This window comes from Pollicipes pollicipes, unplaced genomic scaffold, assembly GCF_011947565.3.
Source record: "Pollicipes pollicipes isolate AB1234 unplaced genomic scaffold, Ppol_2.1 Scaffold_7231;HRSCAF=8579_pilon_pilon_pilon, whole genome shotgun sequence".
Taxonomy (NCBI): Eukaryota; Metazoa; Arthropoda; class Thecostraca; order Pollicipedomorpha; family Pollicipedidae; genus Pollicipes; species Pollicipes pollicipes.
The window spans coordinates 41,624,088-41,640,068 of NW_023597034.1; the positions used below are offsets into that span (position 1 = coordinate 41,624,088).

General features: G+C 51.0%; 1 protein-coding gene across 1 annotated transcript in view; it reads right to left on the minus strand.

The window, feature by feature from the left end:
- Positions 1 to 2,495: 2,495 nt before the first annotated feature.
- Positions 2,496 to 15,981, minus strand: part of LOC119110556 (tetratricopeptide repeat protein 12) — a 28,085-nt gene continuing 14,599 nt past the window's right edge. The window contains exons 3-6 of the mRNA XM_037234431.1: positions 14,797 to 14,988; positions 11,494 to 11,642; positions 5,401 to 5,644; positions 2,496 to 3,023 (exon numbers count right to left, since the gene is read on the minus strand). Of these exons, the coding sequence (XP_037090326.1) occupies positions 2,956 to 3,023; positions 5,401 to 5,644; positions 11,494 to 11,642; positions 14,797 to 14,988 (653 nt within the window). The 3' untranslated portion in view covers positions 2,496 to 2,955. The remainder of the gene's footprint in view (positions 3,024 to 5,400; positions 5,645 to 11,493; positions 11,643 to 14,796; positions 14,989 to 15,981) is intronic.

A 15,981-nucleotide genomic window follows, 5' to 3' on the forward strand; every position in this document is an offset into this window, starting at 1 on the left:
GTGATGGGACGCGAGGCTCGAAACGCCATGCCGACAGGGACCGAGGCCCTTGCCAGACCGGACCGGACTCGCCAGGACCGGCTGGTCGGGTCCGGTCACGTCGCGGCCCGACCCTCGGTGGTCCTGCCGGCCGTGGAGACGCCGGACAGGGTCCGCCATTGTCCGCTGGCACCAGGGCCGTGCCCGCCGACAAACGTCAACCGTGTCCGAGATAAGCGCTTAAAAGCCCAGTCCATCAGCGCCAACGGAGGGTCGGATTCTGCGAACGGCGCTTTCAGAGGTTCCTTTTCTCTTCGGCGATCTGGGTTCAAATGACTGAAACGGCCCCAGCATCGATGATTATATGGACGTTGGCTTCAGAGGAGGAGCGAAGAAGTAAGTGCAGCCCAATGTTCCACTTTTACATGGACATTAAGATAAAAGGATGTCCAATAACATTGGGGATGATGTCAATAACCCACGCTTGATAGCGACAGTCAAATGTAATGTGAAATGTTCACGACATGAGCGGGACAGAACCTTCAAATAGCCCATTTACAACTTTCCACGACCTGGCAACTGCACCACTAAAAACGGCCCAATAGAAAAGCCAAATCAGAGGCGACCTGAGCTTAATCGGGTATTTTTGTAGTTCGGACGTAAGCATAAAAAAGAACCACCTCGATGCTACTGTCAGGCCAGCTATTTCAAAGTGGGTCATTTTTGTGGCAGGTTTAGCTGACCTTGCTACGAGGCGACGAAATCAAATAATATAGATCCCATTAGCAAACCATTCAACGACAGCAACCGGCCTTTTTTTCTTACCGCCAGTCGTTTATCTCAGTAAGGCGACAGTATGGCTCTACTCAAAATGCGGCAAGAGGGAAAACTTTCGGTAGATGGGCTTCCCATTGTTTGCAAGATCAAGATCTAGCGATGTTGCACCGTGCTAGGCTGGATTGTTCATCAACGGGAATTGTGGACTGCCCACTAGCCTGCCAGATAGATACGCAGATGTTTTACATTCCAGCCCCTCCCGAATAGAAATATACGTAGATATCATGCATAGGTATTGCATGACAAACAAACTACGTATTCTAATTGCCCATAAAGCTTATTTCACGATGAATCCTTTTTCTACCAGGACATGTGTACCTTTTCCATGAACTAGCGTGCTCACGCTGCATGTACGCATGAGCATTTACGGATCGGAAGGTGAGTTTTTGGAAGTATGGGAAGGTTTTTACGTGGGGAAAGCTATCCTTTCAGCCTGCTTTAAGGAAGCAAGGCTTTCCGGTTTGTTCAAGGCCTTATGCTCATTATACATCTGGCGTTCATATGCTGACACTGATCGGCCTTTCATGTGCTGATAGGTAATGGTTAAACGACTTGATTCAGCAAACCTTAGCGGCGCTGCCAAAGCTCAATGCTCACAATGTTTGGAGCGACATACCCAGTATTTGCTCACCAGCATCGTTTACCACGTGTCTGCTGGCAGGTTTGGGGCCCATTGCTGTCAGCACAACAACTCCAGCACCACTTTTCCGGGCTCACTTTTGTGGTGTGCTCCAGCTGCTCCGATCAAAATCGTCAGCACAGTGGGAAAGCCCATCAGGCGGGACGCCCAGGGCCGTGTCCGCAGAGCTTGCATGAGCGGGCCACGCCAACAGAAACGACAGCAGCCTTCGCACGTTCATATCGTGACACACGCGATGGTCGATCTCAAAAATGAAAACCCAATTTAGCAACAGTGCTGCACTTATCAGACAGTGGTGTTGCATAACTGCATCCAGTTTCACTGATTTGGTCTGATTAGATTTGTGATGGGCAGATGGTTGGCACGACCTATCCGCTCATAATGAATATATTGTTTATAGATGAGAACAAATTTAAGCCCTAGACAAGTTTTCATTTCCGATCAATGCAGAGCAGTGGAAAAGTTGTAATTCAAGAATGGTCCGATATAATTTACCACGCGTAAGACACCACTGTAATAAATGTAACCAGCATGTGTTCACTGTAGCAGCACCTCCCATCTACGCATGTTGCTGCTTCTTAGCAATTGAAGCTTGGGTGGACCAAAGGTGTTGAACAAATGTTGAAGCTCACATTCTGGAATCATGTTAAAACGTGTGAGAGCGAACGAGTGACAACACGAAAAAAGCCATGAGCCAGAAAATTCTGAAGTTTTTTGCAAGGTGCATATCCATTCAGGTTTGTCATGCGCGATCTTCTTTACATGCATTTGCAGTTTGAAAATTTAAATGCATCGTTTGACGATCAGTGTGAGCATGTTTTGTCTGTCATCAAATGGCGATTTCCTTCGTTCCTGCACTACAGTATCAGCTATATTCACTACGTAAAAACAAAAGCAATACTTGGCATTGTTACCTGACTGCCACCCCGTCCATCGCGCGATTTACGCCCTCGCGGGCTATGTGGGCTACCAAGCTTTCAAAAATTGTGATAACGCAGAGCGCTTCTGATGTACCGAAAGAGCACGCTAGTTGTTCTTTTTTATTCGTCCGCTGCGAATCTATGCACTGTTCACAGTAAACAAACCACGGTCACATATTATCAAGAACCATACGCCGGTATCAATGCATCTGAAATCCAGAAATAAAACGAAATTAGCTCCCAATCATTTAGAGGACTCTGAATCAAGTCTTCTGAGTCTTCTGAATTGATGGTCAAACACTTACCTATTCGCAATGTCCCAGTCATCGCGAACCACATTGTTCTTGACTCAATCATCAGTGCTTTGACCCCCACTCGTATGGTTATAGCGACTCTCGTTTCGCCGCGCATCGCGTACCTTTGCAACGATCCCAGTGATCTTCTTTCCGACAACACATGATACGGTGCTCTTACTATCTTGACTCCACAGGCGGGGGTGACTCGAACGGCGGACTCCCGCATTGCCGTGACTCGACTCCCGCGACGCTCTCTGTGCTGCGGCCCGGCTCCTCCCCGAGCTCAGTAGTGCATCTCGTCTGCCGGCTTGGCGTTCCTCTCTCTGGCCCGCTCGATATCCCGGATGTAGACTGAGAACGGTGTCAGGCGTCAGGTCTCCGCAGGTGCAGAGTCACGAGATGAAGCAGTTGGTCACACCTATCAGGTGCGCAATCGAGCTGGATGCAATCGAAGGTCTTCAGAAGAGCGCTTCGCTTCGGCCATGCTCGTGGCTCAGGAGGTAGCAGCGAGACATGGCGATAAGACGCGCGCTAACATTACGAGCTCAACAAGAGCCGCGGAACACGAGTAACGCCGCGGAAAAATAACGCCACACAACATCACGACTTTGATTCACGGCACTCTCCACCTGGTTTTTGTAGCTGGTCTAGTCGCCCGCGTGCAGCCACACGAACAAGACCTGCCTACAGCTCAACGACAGGATCACCCTCTTCATCACATAGAAAATCCATGACCAGAGCAGCAGCAGCGGGCGAGCAGGACCACCCAGCATCTCCAGCGGCCGCGGTCAGTCACGGCCCGTGGGCCAGCGCCCCCGACCTAGATAGCATTCCTGCCGCGTTCGGCGGGCAGCCGCTCGTTAGGTGTGGTCAGACGCGAAACCGGAGAGGAGCCGCCGACAAGGTCACGTCCGGCAGTGACGGTAAACAACGCCGAGACGTACTCTGATACGGTCATAACGTGCGCGCGTCGGGCGGCGCAGAGGAGGGCAGCGACGAGGCAGGCGGAGTGGTGGGCCGTGGAGCCGGAGAGGCGATGGGGGAAGGGTAGAGTGAAGGGCGATGAAGAAGGGGCCACCAGCAGGCGTGGATGCATACCGAGGCCAATTTCAGTCACTTGACGAGACTCTGGCTGACGTGTGATGATGACTTGCGCTTAGGGCGCGCCGACTGCATCAGGCATATGGCATCCATGTCGGAACGGCGACAACAACAGTGTTGTCCCTGAGACCTTAAAAGGAATGCGGCGGGAGGAAAACGAAAGACGAAACGCCTTTCCCTCGTCACGCAAAGGCAACATTTTTGTGAAGATAGCAGACCGAAGGGAAGTCCCAATCCGTGCAACAACAGGGCCTTTTGTCTTACTATTTTTGTCTAGCACTCCAGTGAACGCGGAAATTCTGAATACAGAACAGAGCGTCCCACGCCAATAAAAGCCATGACCACGGCCTGTCCCAAGATTCCAGCAACTGGGCGGTCCAGACTGCTTTGACGGTGGTGAATGTGGCACGGGCTCTGCCGGCATCCGTGTGCACTGGTGTACCCAAATAGCCATGAGCCCGCGCAGAACATCGTGGGCTGATGTTGCTGTTACAAACGCATCAAGGAGGTGGTCATGTGCCCATGAACAGTCATGCAATGCAAAGCACATTAGCGTTGATTTGAAGGCGTTGTCAGGCAGCTTCACCTGTCCTGACGACGCGGGAGATAGCGATATATGCAGCCACTCGTTCTTCAGTCTTGGGTTCCTTATAAAGCTAGCCTCTACAATGCATGGTTGGTTGTACCACGCAGTTCATAGCTCAAAGGGCTGACCAGATGTCTGACAACGATGCCACGTGTCCTCCTTGTGTAAATGTGCGGAACTTCGATTAAACGGCATGGATTATTCTAACTAAAAGCGCATTGCGGTGAAAGGTCGCACAGATGTCCTGGTTAACTGTGACGCAGCACGGAAGAAATACAAGTTACAATGAAAGTATGTGTCTTTATAACACTTCCGTCGTTTTGTGTGCATTACAAACCGCATAGCGCTCTTGAATGCCGCATGACCGCGCGTGTACTCCAAGATCCCGTGCGTGAGCCAAGACCCTGTACATGGACCAAGACGCTGTGCGTGAAGCCCAAACCCTGTGTTCAGGCACAACGCTTACCTCAAACTAAACCAATGTGACCCAAATAAAACCACGTTATCGGACACGATAGCATCATAACGGCGCATGATGGCGCCTTCTAGCGACAGCACCCGGGGCCCCTAGCAGCGAAGGACACAGCTAAACGGTCCGCCCAGATGACCAGATAAGGCGGAGCCTCGCCACCTGGCCAGCTCACTCCGCGGTTGAACCCGGCGCCCGCAGCCCACGGCCGGCGCCCAGCGACCGTGAGCGGTACCTGCAGATTTACGGCCAGTCGGAGGCTGACAACGTGCCAGGGGTGAAGCACGCCGACCATTTACGGTCGCGCTCCCAGTCTTGGGCGATTCTCAGCTCTCACCATAACGCGCTGGTCGTCAATAGCATTCCAGACACAAATGCACTGCCCGTGCTATCGAAGTTGCAGCGGCATTGAACGCACCTCTCGGCTTGCATAAGTTGCATTATTGATGCAATGCAAAAGGCACGGCACATTTCGCACCTCTTGTACCCGCCATTCATGGTTGACAATTAAGCTGTCAGAGACAGGCTCTTACGCCTCACTTCTCGCACCGCATCTCTCACATTCCGCTCACCTCTCACCACGTCCGCGTTGTCCGGGTGCAGCTTGATGGCCTTCTCGAAGCTCTGCACGGCCAGCTGGAGCTGACCCAGCTGCTGATGGGCCTTGCCCTTGTGGATCCATGCGCGCAGGCTTGTCTCGTCCAGCCGCAGCGCCCAGTCCAGGTCCTGCAGGGCCTCCGACGCCCGGTTCAGCTTCAGGTACGTCTGGGCCCGGGATGTGTAGAGCAGGCAGCTGTCCTTGAGCAGCGCCAGCGCCTGGAACGGTCGACAGCGGGGAGGTGGCGGCGCGGAGGAGCTTGCGACCGCGGTCCGCGTGGCGGCCGACCGTCTCGTGATCAGCGGGCAAGGGGTCCCCTCTGAGAAGGCGCTCTTTTTTGCCAGCGTTTTTTGTAGGCTAGAATCGGGTTCATTCCTCCCGTTCAGACCACTCGAATCTGAGGGATGAATGCACGCCATTTGGCGGACTACCTCGAACATGACAGATAGCAAGCGCAGTAATACTGCATCCATCCGACCTGAATTAACCACAGACCCCGGCATTTTCCTCCACAGGCAGCTCAGTATCAGCAAAAATGGGGATTGAGCGTGCTGGCACTGAAGTGGAGCCGCAATAGCCGGGGGCGTTCTTCCCCGTGGTTGGCTGCAATAATATTCCGCTGTGGTGTGATGGGGTGTGTGGCATGCACAACTCTACATAAAGAAGGACGGCAGACGGGCGCAGTTGCATAAGAAGACGAGAGGGTGGCAGCCGAATATCAGGGGACAATCGACCACGGCAAACTCATGGTGGACGGGGTTCCGCATAAGCCACCAGGTTCCACATAAGCCACCAGGTTCCACATAAAATGTGACGCCATCTGAGCACGAGTAAAAGCCACGTTGAATACCAGGGCCGCGTCGGCAAGGGAGCAATATCCGAGGGTAATGATTCAGTGCCCGGGACCTGAGATAGACATAAAAACCACACAAACCGCCAGTTGCATAATCGGCATAGGCATACTGTATGCATGAGGTTTCATCAAGGCATCAATCTGAGGGGCAAATGCACTGCAACACTGTACATATTCACAAACGACTTTTGACTCCAAACGATGTAAGATGAACGCGCTCCTTAACCTAATCGTTGACCACCGCCAAAATATAGTTTTAGAAACGCACGTCAACATGTGGAGTCTTTTTTCGAACTATGCCTGTTTTTCCCCGCCCCAAGCCACAAAAGAAACGATGATAGCGCCAGTAACTAACAGCACATCACACTCGTCCAGTTCTACAGGTCAAATCATGCTTTACGACTGCATTTACGCCTGCGCGTATGTTTTGCTGGTTTGTATCATTCCGACCCCAAACAAACGCCAGGACTCACGTTTACAACCTCTTGGTAGATACTTGGGATGTCACCCAAATGACCAAATTCTGAGGTTGATCCCATATTACTGGCTCACCTGCACACGCCCGGATTTTGGAACAAGGCATCCAAAGTTGCATTATACCTGTTAAGTTTATATAGTTCGGTCGTAATTTGCTTTGCACGGCGTGACACGCATTCCTCGCGGCTCCATCTGAAAATGGCAGGCTTCAAGAACGCCGGGTGACGTAGAATTGTGATAGGCCTTTGGTCAGGCGAGAGCCAATGAGAGTGCAACCGATTTTGCCTATCACATGCTCCGTAAAGGTACAACGCCACCGTTGTAAACATTCTGAGACGCATTAATCAAAAGCAAGAAGTCACTTTTTTGTTGAATGACCCGGTTTGTCGCGGAGTAGGTCGTTATCTCATAGCAACAGGCTCTGTAGCCCCACTATGGGCTTCTTATGCAACTGAGAACGACGGAAATTTTTCTTATCTTCGTTAGAGAGAGCCTAGCGTTCACTGTTATCTAGAAAAATAACGTGCCGAGAGCGAACTGGAAGGCAGCATCGGAAAGCTTGCGTGCAACCGAATCAGATTTGTGTCAATGAACACCAGTCCAATCCATATCTGATGGGCGAACCGAAGTTAACGGGGTGAAAATAGTGAATGGGTGTCCCTTTTTGTATTTAGAGCTAAGCCTGCTATGCACTTGAGGAAAGCGACGTTGTGTAGCCCATAAAGCAACGAATCGTGTAATAATTGTAAGGCAAGCATTATTGGGTAAAGTCTGTGATAAGCCAAATCCGGCTTTCGAAGTCAAATCATGTGTGTGAAGTCCCACCTCAATCTCTCAAGAACTGAGCATGATACAACATCAAAAGAAACGACGCTGAAAACCGGTTATTAAACCGCATCAAACATCGGTTGATACGGCCTAAGATATATCCCAGTTCCCGAACCGTCAACACTAAATTAAGTTGTCTGCGACTGACACCTTTAACCTAGCTTGGTCTTGGGTGACCTGTCTTTGCGTGTCTGGTGAGACACGGCAAATCAATACGGGATAGTCCTTTGAAGCGCATACCATCCGACACCGCACCACGTACCACCAGAATGATCTCGGCGAAGAAGCTGTAACAAACGTGTTAGGGCTTGCCTACTCAGCGCAAATGTCAGCGCTTAACTACTTACAATTCCAACACATGCCTTAGGCGGTTCAAAAGCTATCCCTGAGAACTGCTTCTGAAAGCCGTCGTCCCACAAGAGACGAGTGGAACCACATACCCCAAAACGGACGATGCTCGACAGTCACTGCTTCAGCGTTATCATGCCTCTGACACGCGCTCGGATGGGGGGGGGGGGGTCAAATTGGCCCCACGAAGATTTTCCCAGAATGTTTTACGACCAATCAAATAGTGTATCGCTAGGCATCAAAAATTTAGATGTACCTTGTAAGGTCGCTGACCTATGGCAGGTCAGCCAGGCCATGATTTCGGCAAATTCATTTTCTGGAGATTCGCTCAACCTGATGCAAAAACGGAGTGTCAGACGAGGCCATATATCTCTAAGATGCTTTCTTAGGCAACACAAATATTGAACGAGCAAATTGTGTCGGCCTCAAGTCAGGTACGAAGGTCGGACCAAGGTCAAGAACAACCCGTTTTATTACTATAGGGCCTGCTGTATGGGATAGTTTCTGGTGCTCATTTCGATGTATTAATAGCAGGGGCCGCATCATACATCCTCCATGGAGTTATTAGAGTTAAGAATAGGTCATTGACCTGAGACGACCCAGGTCAACATTAAGTTGTTAGAAACAGTGCTGCCTAGTGTAGTCTTTGGCGCCTATTCAAATGCAAAACTCAGAGCAGTCTTGCATTATTTTGGTCACCATGACATTCGAGAGGTCAAACAAGGTCACTGACTTTAACTGAGCATGTCAACTTTTGCTTAGAAACAGTCATCTAGGTTCTAGGGGAACGCTGGAGACCAACCTGGAATTTGACCTTATTTGACCCAAAGGTGACCTAGAAACCTCAAACTTTGACCTAAGTAACTTTATGTTTTAAGTAGGTCCACACACTCTGTAAATTTGGTTTCTCTAGCTTTCTTAGTTCCCGAGATCTCAGGGGTTCAAGTTGACCCCCACCCGAGCGAAGGGTATCCAACCGGCCACCCGGGCGCGTGGTAAGCTCCTGCATCTTTCAATCTGCCTTTCACCAATTTTAGTACGCTCTTTCCGACCACAATCCTCGTGAGTGGTGCCCGTAAGTTGACACACGTGAATGCTGCGGACGCCGAAATTACTCTGACGGCCTTACGATGGCATTACAAACAAGTGCCGAGCCACCGTGGCTGAGCCCCCAATAATGACAGGCAGCTGTGGCGGCGATAAAGTGAGCTCTAACCGCACGCCACTCAGGCCTGTCGAACAGGACGTCCTTGAAAAGGCAGCACTGCTAATTTATGCATATATCATCCTCGCCTAGCCTAGTAACGCTCTGCTTGGGTCTGTTATATAATATCGCATCTGTTCCTACCGAAATCCTGGCGTTTTTCTTGGGCGATATGCACACCGAAGAACTTGACTAGTCACCCTGTCCTATTCATGAATTTGCTCTGTTCGTAGTTTTTCTGCCTGCCATTTGTGGAGGTGACGGAAAAAGCGACTGATCTTCTGGATACCGCTCTGAGGTTTATTACTTTACCCACCAAAGGTTGTAAATGGTCCTGTTTCAGAACATTACCGCTCGCGGAAAGAAAGGTAACACTCGTTGTCCGGGGAGGGGGTAGAAGACTTTTTTCCAATGACCATTGGCAAGAGCCAAGAAACAAAAGAAGCAGAAAGTTTGGAATCAAAGCTTTGGTTAACCTGTGACCCTCCGTGTCAAGGTAACATCAATGATCGGAAACATTCTGTCGAAAAATAAAGACCCATCGTGAAAACAGCAGCTCTCCCCCCCCCCCCCCCGAAATAGCCAATGGACATAAATACGTGCAATGAATGAGAATTGTTGCAAAACGTAATTGGGGCCAACTTATGGCAAAAAGGTCATCACTCTTAATTTATCTCGTTTGACATTGAAAAGGTTAGTAAACTATCAAAAGCTACTCGTGCGCTAACGCCATCTTATTTCCAGTTTTGGTCCCTACTGCGTGCTGCTTTTTCGCGATTGACTGATAACGAACGGCACCCTCAAGATGGTTTTGTAAGCCTCCGAAAATGTCATCGCATCCCAGCAATATGATATGACATGGGATCAATGCGTGGAGAAAATAGGGCCAGTAAGCACATACCGATGCCAAACAATGTGGTGCTGTTTTTTATCGTGCTCTATGATATCAACAATGGCATTTCGTAGTTTGGATTTCTACCCTTCCTTCCTCCGCAACGACGCTGAGGGTTCACTATGAAATGCAAGAGAGGATCTAAGTAGCTTCCATTCGATGAGGTGTCAGTGTTTCGTTCTGAAAATTGGAACCAGAGAAGCAGCTCATGGGAGGACAAGACCGGTTCCGTAACAGATATATCAGAAGCCTTTTGTGAGATCGCAGTTAAAAAAGGCAATACAAAATAACTGCAATTGGCCTATAATAAAACTATCTTATGACAAAAATAAACATTGGCAGGAACGATTTTCCGCCAGGCAATTCGACCATTTTCAGAAACTATGAGAGTGCGACTCACCTGCGCTCATCCCAGAACGGAGCTTTGCGCAGCAGCTTCTGGTAGATAACTTGACAATTCTTAGGTTCAGAAAAATTGGCATGTACTAGCTATACTAACGACAGCAAAAGGAGCCTATCGAAAGTGCGTCAGTTTCTCAAAAACATCCGTTGATCAGTGTAACTGACATTTCCAGATATCTCATGCTGGTTTTTAGTGTTTACAAATAGGTGTCAGGATAAATGTGATTTGGCTCAGACCTATCGTGGCATGGCTACCTACATATGGCGTACCGAACCGGGCCAGGCCTAAGTCCTTCATCGAGTCGAGCACAAGTATTTGAAGTAGTATGTAACTTTCGGCTCAAGCCGTACATTTGCACCGCTGCGAGCTACGCACCCTTCCCAGTTTGCACAACCCTCCCAGTCTGCATACCCCGCTCAGTTTGCACACCTTTCAGTTTGCACACCCCTCCCAGTTCTCACACCCCTCCCAGTTTACACACCCCTCCTAGTTTGCACGCCCCATCCAGTTTGTACACCCCTCTTAATTTGCACACCCTCTCTCAGCTGCAGCTGCTTTTTTCAGACAAGTGTGGTGACTTCTTGCAGAACATCACTTTCATCAGAACGTCATTTCATTGTATGCACCTAATATTCTGTATACTGCTATAAGATTAGAGTGAAGTACATTAAGGTGGGAGTCGGAAGATCCATGCCTTGAAAACCTACACAAAACCCAAGCCCCTTGAAGGGCCGTCTGTTTTCTGCGTCAAGCCGCTGACCAGCGCGTCCGTAGTGACGATAATCAGGCTCCCGAGACAGCTGATGGGTGTAGAAGCCTCTAATTCATGGTGCTTGACCGGCAACCGGTTAGGCTCGTGCCAGGCGTCCAGCTGTTTCTGCAGGGGAGCTGTGGAGAGCAGTCAACGCCTGCTGATCTCCACAACAATGCAGCCGAGCGATAGCCCTTCTCAGATATTGTGAGAAACGTCAAAGTGAAAGTGATGGGACAATTGTACGCCTCCACTTTCCATTGCATATGGATGTTTCAATGCATTGCATGTTATGTCTCGTCACTTTGTACCTTGGTGTACTCATCCAGAGCCTCTTCGTATTTCCCTTCGCGGAACGCCTGGATGGCCTTCTCCTTCCACACCGCGGACTCTGCCTTCGCCTGCCTCCTGTTCTCTGCCCTTTCCGCCGCATCCGCCTCCAGCTGCCGCTTGAAATCCTCTGCAACGGGACAATCGTGATCAGCTGGACAGCTAGCGCTCTGTGTTTAAATAGACAGCCTCACATGGCGGCTGGGCTGGTTCATTGGCTCCCAGTGCCTGAGGGGACCGTTTCACATTTAGAATCTATTACAAAAAAGTTTTCCAATCTACGCTCAGGGTAAGTTCTTACCGCACGTGACTCTAACACAGTTATCACTTTGGTCACCCAGGTGATGCATTAGACTATCCCTTAGCATGTTCAGTTCAAGTTCTTATGATGAGCTGACGATCGTTCGATATACCAGGAAGAACTGATTGAACGACGTTATGGTGCTAAAGCAACGATTACATTAGCGGTACTCAAATTCCGAGTTGCGTCCACCCTCAAGAATGGATGTACTCAATCTCCGCTTATCTCCTGAGGATGAGAGCAGCTCGATATACTGAGTACCTCCAATACATCCGTTGTTTAGCACTATTAGATCGTTTAACCTGTACCTCCTGCTATGCTGAATGTTCGCTAAATGAGCTAAGAGCTTTGAGCTCATAATGCCGAAGAGCCAGGAGCTGAAGGTAGTTCATTCTTACATAAGCATCTGATTTACATTTCAGGCACAAGAAGCTAGTGAACACTGTTAAAATCGTTACTTTCGCTTTAACGACGATGGCTAACCATAAGTGTGCTGGCAGTTTACATAGCCAATCAGCCTGGATAGCCCAACGAATTTGGCATAAATCTGGTGGTCATGCTTCCAGTACTGCTGACGGCCGTCGGTATTATTTCTTGGGCCTAAGCCGCTAGGATTGCCGCTGGATGAAATATTTTGAGCACCACATTATCGTGGAGGTGAGGCATTGCAGGCATCTGTATGACTCATGATACAAAAAATTACATCATGGTGAGGCCGTATTCCATGGCGTTTGTATTTTGGAAATGTTTATGTTGAAAAATCCTATGATTATTCTCCGTCCTTAAGGCAGAGTTTATTTTCAGTGGGGAATGGGGGATGAGGTGGGATGGAAAATACAAGAACTTGGTTTATTAACTGCTATGGTAGTTTCTTATTGGGCATGTCGTATACACACGCATGCTAACGCATTGCACCTAACAACCATTTTATCTTTCAAAAATTGTTTTCCATATCTGTCGCGAATAACAAAAAAAAACGGAATTATCAGTATGATGGAGCACGCCATCTTCCATACCTGGACCCAACTCCAAGCCAATATCTTCAAGAGTAAGCGAGCTATGACCAGGCTATAACCGAGCTTTTTCGGTGCGGGGTGCCGTCGGTGGCTGCGCGTGGCGGCGGCCGCCTCTGAGCGCGCGGAGGCGGCCGCCTCTGATCGCGCGGGGGCGGGCTCTCCGCATGAGTGGCGGCGAGCGGCCGATAGCGGCACGACCGCATAATCAAAACAAAGGCTGCACGATGGAACAGCTCAAATGAATTGTATGCACGGCGGCCGATGTTGGCATTCGCAAATCAAGTGTGCCGGCGACTGGCGGCGGGCGGCGTATTTGATCCCAAGCCAGTGAACTGACCTGGTGAGCTGCGGCGGGGGGGGGGGGGGGGAGGGACTGCGGTAAGGCTGAAGTGAAGCGAAGTAAGCCCAAGGGTGCGACAGCCAATAGGTCGGGGACTTTGCAAAATGTAACGCCGAATACCCACCGTGGGAATAAGGCCGCGCAGTGATTGGGACGCTTCAGCTTCAGGAGCTGGTTAAACGAGTCAGTGGGTGTCATCAATGTTACGGGTACAAATGTCTACGGATTTTATCACGAATGTTTTGATCTGTAGTATGGAGGAAATCATGCGCGAGTGGCAGCCCACTGTGGGAAGATATAATTTGTTTGTAAAACTAAGCCAACGCTTTTTGAGGTTGGTATACGGTAGGCAAAGTTAATCTCAAATGACCTATAACTGGACTTTGACCTTCCACTGATCCGCAGCTAGCGCAAGAAGCCTAGCAAACAGAGGTTTGGGGTATACAGATCAAAAATGACCTGGAAGCAGGTGTTTCAGGGCATTGGTAAACCACTTCACATATGGCCATGCATGACCTGGCCTTGATCTAATTGCGTGTGGCCTGGCCCTGATCTCATCGTGTGAGACAGCCCACAAGGACTTAGGTAAGCTTCCAATCACATTGTTTCATGTTTCCTGGTGTACTGACCTCATGCAATGAAATACCACGCTGATGTTATCTCTGATTCAAGAAAGGCATGATTTTTACAGTTAACCTCAATTTTGAGCTTGTTTCCGACCTTAGGATTGGACAATTAAATGTTTTTTTCACTCCGTTTTAACAAGTATTTGATTTCCGTTTGAATTAGTGATGTCGATCCGCTACTGTTCAGAGAGAGCCAGGGAGAAATCTCCCCGCCCCCCGCCTCCCACGCTGTGCTGAGTGACATCGCACAACAAAAGACAGAGCTCAATCGTCGCTCGCACTCTCCCGGGCGGCATCAGAGTAGCGAGGGTCGGGGTATCGGGGCATGCAGCACCGGCATCGAAGTAGCGAGGGTCGGGGTGTCGGGGCATGCAGCACCGGCATCGGAGTAGCGAGGGTCGGGGTATCGGGGCATGCAGCACCGGCATCGGAGTAGCGAGGGTCGGGTTATCGGGGCATGCAGCACCGGCATCGGAGTAGCGAGGGTCGGGGTATCGGGGCATGCAGCACCGGCATCGGAGGGGCGAGGGTCGGGGTATCGGGCACGCAGCGCCGACATCGGAGTAGCGAGGGTCGGGGTATCGGGTACGCAGCACCGGCATCGGAGAGGCGAGGGTCGGGGTATCGGGGTACGCAGCACCGACATCGAGGGGCGAGAGTCGAGGTAGCGGGGCACGCAGCGCCAACATCAGAGTAGCGAGGGTCGGGGTATCGGGGTACGCAGCGCCAACATCAGAGTAGCGAGGGTCGGGGTATCGGGGCACGCGCAACATCAGAGTAGCGAGGGTCGGGTATCGGGGCACGCAGCACCGGCATCGGGTACGAGGGTCGGGGTATCGGGGTACGCAGCATCGGCATCGGAGTAGCGAGGGTCGGGGTATCGGGGTACGCAGCGCCAACATCAGAGTAGCGAGGGTCGGGGTATCGGGGCACGCAGCGCCAACATCAGAGTAGCGAGGGTCGGGGTATCGGGGCACGCAGCGCCAACTCTCGATCCGTACCCTGCTGAGCGGCCTCGGGCGGCAGCGCCGGCCGGGGGTTGACAGAGCACCGATTCTCAGCCGCCACCGTGCACTCGACGTGCTCGTCAACGGCGCCCTCAGCCAGCCGGCCGCGCACCAGCAGGTCGGCTCGCTCGGTCGCCCGTTGCACCTTCTCCGGGTCCGGCGAGCGGAGCGCCTCGATCAACGACGCTGCGGAACAGGTGCGGCCGGTCAGCGGTGGCCGACCGCGGTCGCCGAACAGGGGTGATGCACATGTTGGGTAGGTCACGCGCTCACAACCTGGAGACAGCTGTGGGTCACAGATGGAACTGCTGACCATGGGTCGGCGGCGCAATGGTCCGTGACGTCACACCACACACCGTGAGTTACAGGACACAGACAGCGCATATATATATATATATATATATATATATATATACATATATATGCATGGATGGCGGACATGTCAAAGCGAGTGGTGAGCCTGCCGGCAGGAGATGACAGACGCCGGTGACATGCCGCCTTCCTATGATCAGTCTTCGTTTTGACAGACATGCAAACTTACGGGCAACAGCCGACGCATATTTTGAACGTGAGATCTGCAGACAATAAATGCGCAGTCTTATCTCGGCGCATGATGTTCATTGTACCACGGCTCGTCTCTATCGAGCGCCACGCGGTATGGCTCGGTGCGGCCGAGGTCGTGGCCACCGGCCGTGACTGCCAGAAAACAACACCGTGGGAGAAAACCGACGCGGTGTCTATCTTCGCACCGCCTCGGTCATCTTAACTGTTGCACGTCACTCGAATATACTGGCAAAGAGACGGATGAGGAAGACGGGGGGGGGGGGGGGGGGGGCGGAGGCATGTGCTATAGCTCTCCTAAGTTTCGTGAAAGTTTAAGTAATGTTAACTTCATGGCGATACCGGAAAAAACTCACGCGAAAGTTGCTAAAGGTTTGAGCCAACCACTTTTTCAGCCTGTGTACGCCCCTATACAAACGTGGCCGTTTCTTCCGAGAACGGCGATAGCCGGTTTCCTGAAGAAATTTACAGCCTAAAGGGCCGGTTGTCCTCGGTGGCCGGTGATAGGAAGGCCACCATAAAGAGCGGCGCCGTTCTCGGAAGCTGCCCGGCCGTTCCACACGAGCAGCAAACTTCGGCGAGCTGCGGCGAAGCGAAGCCGCCAAGAACGCCAGAGTC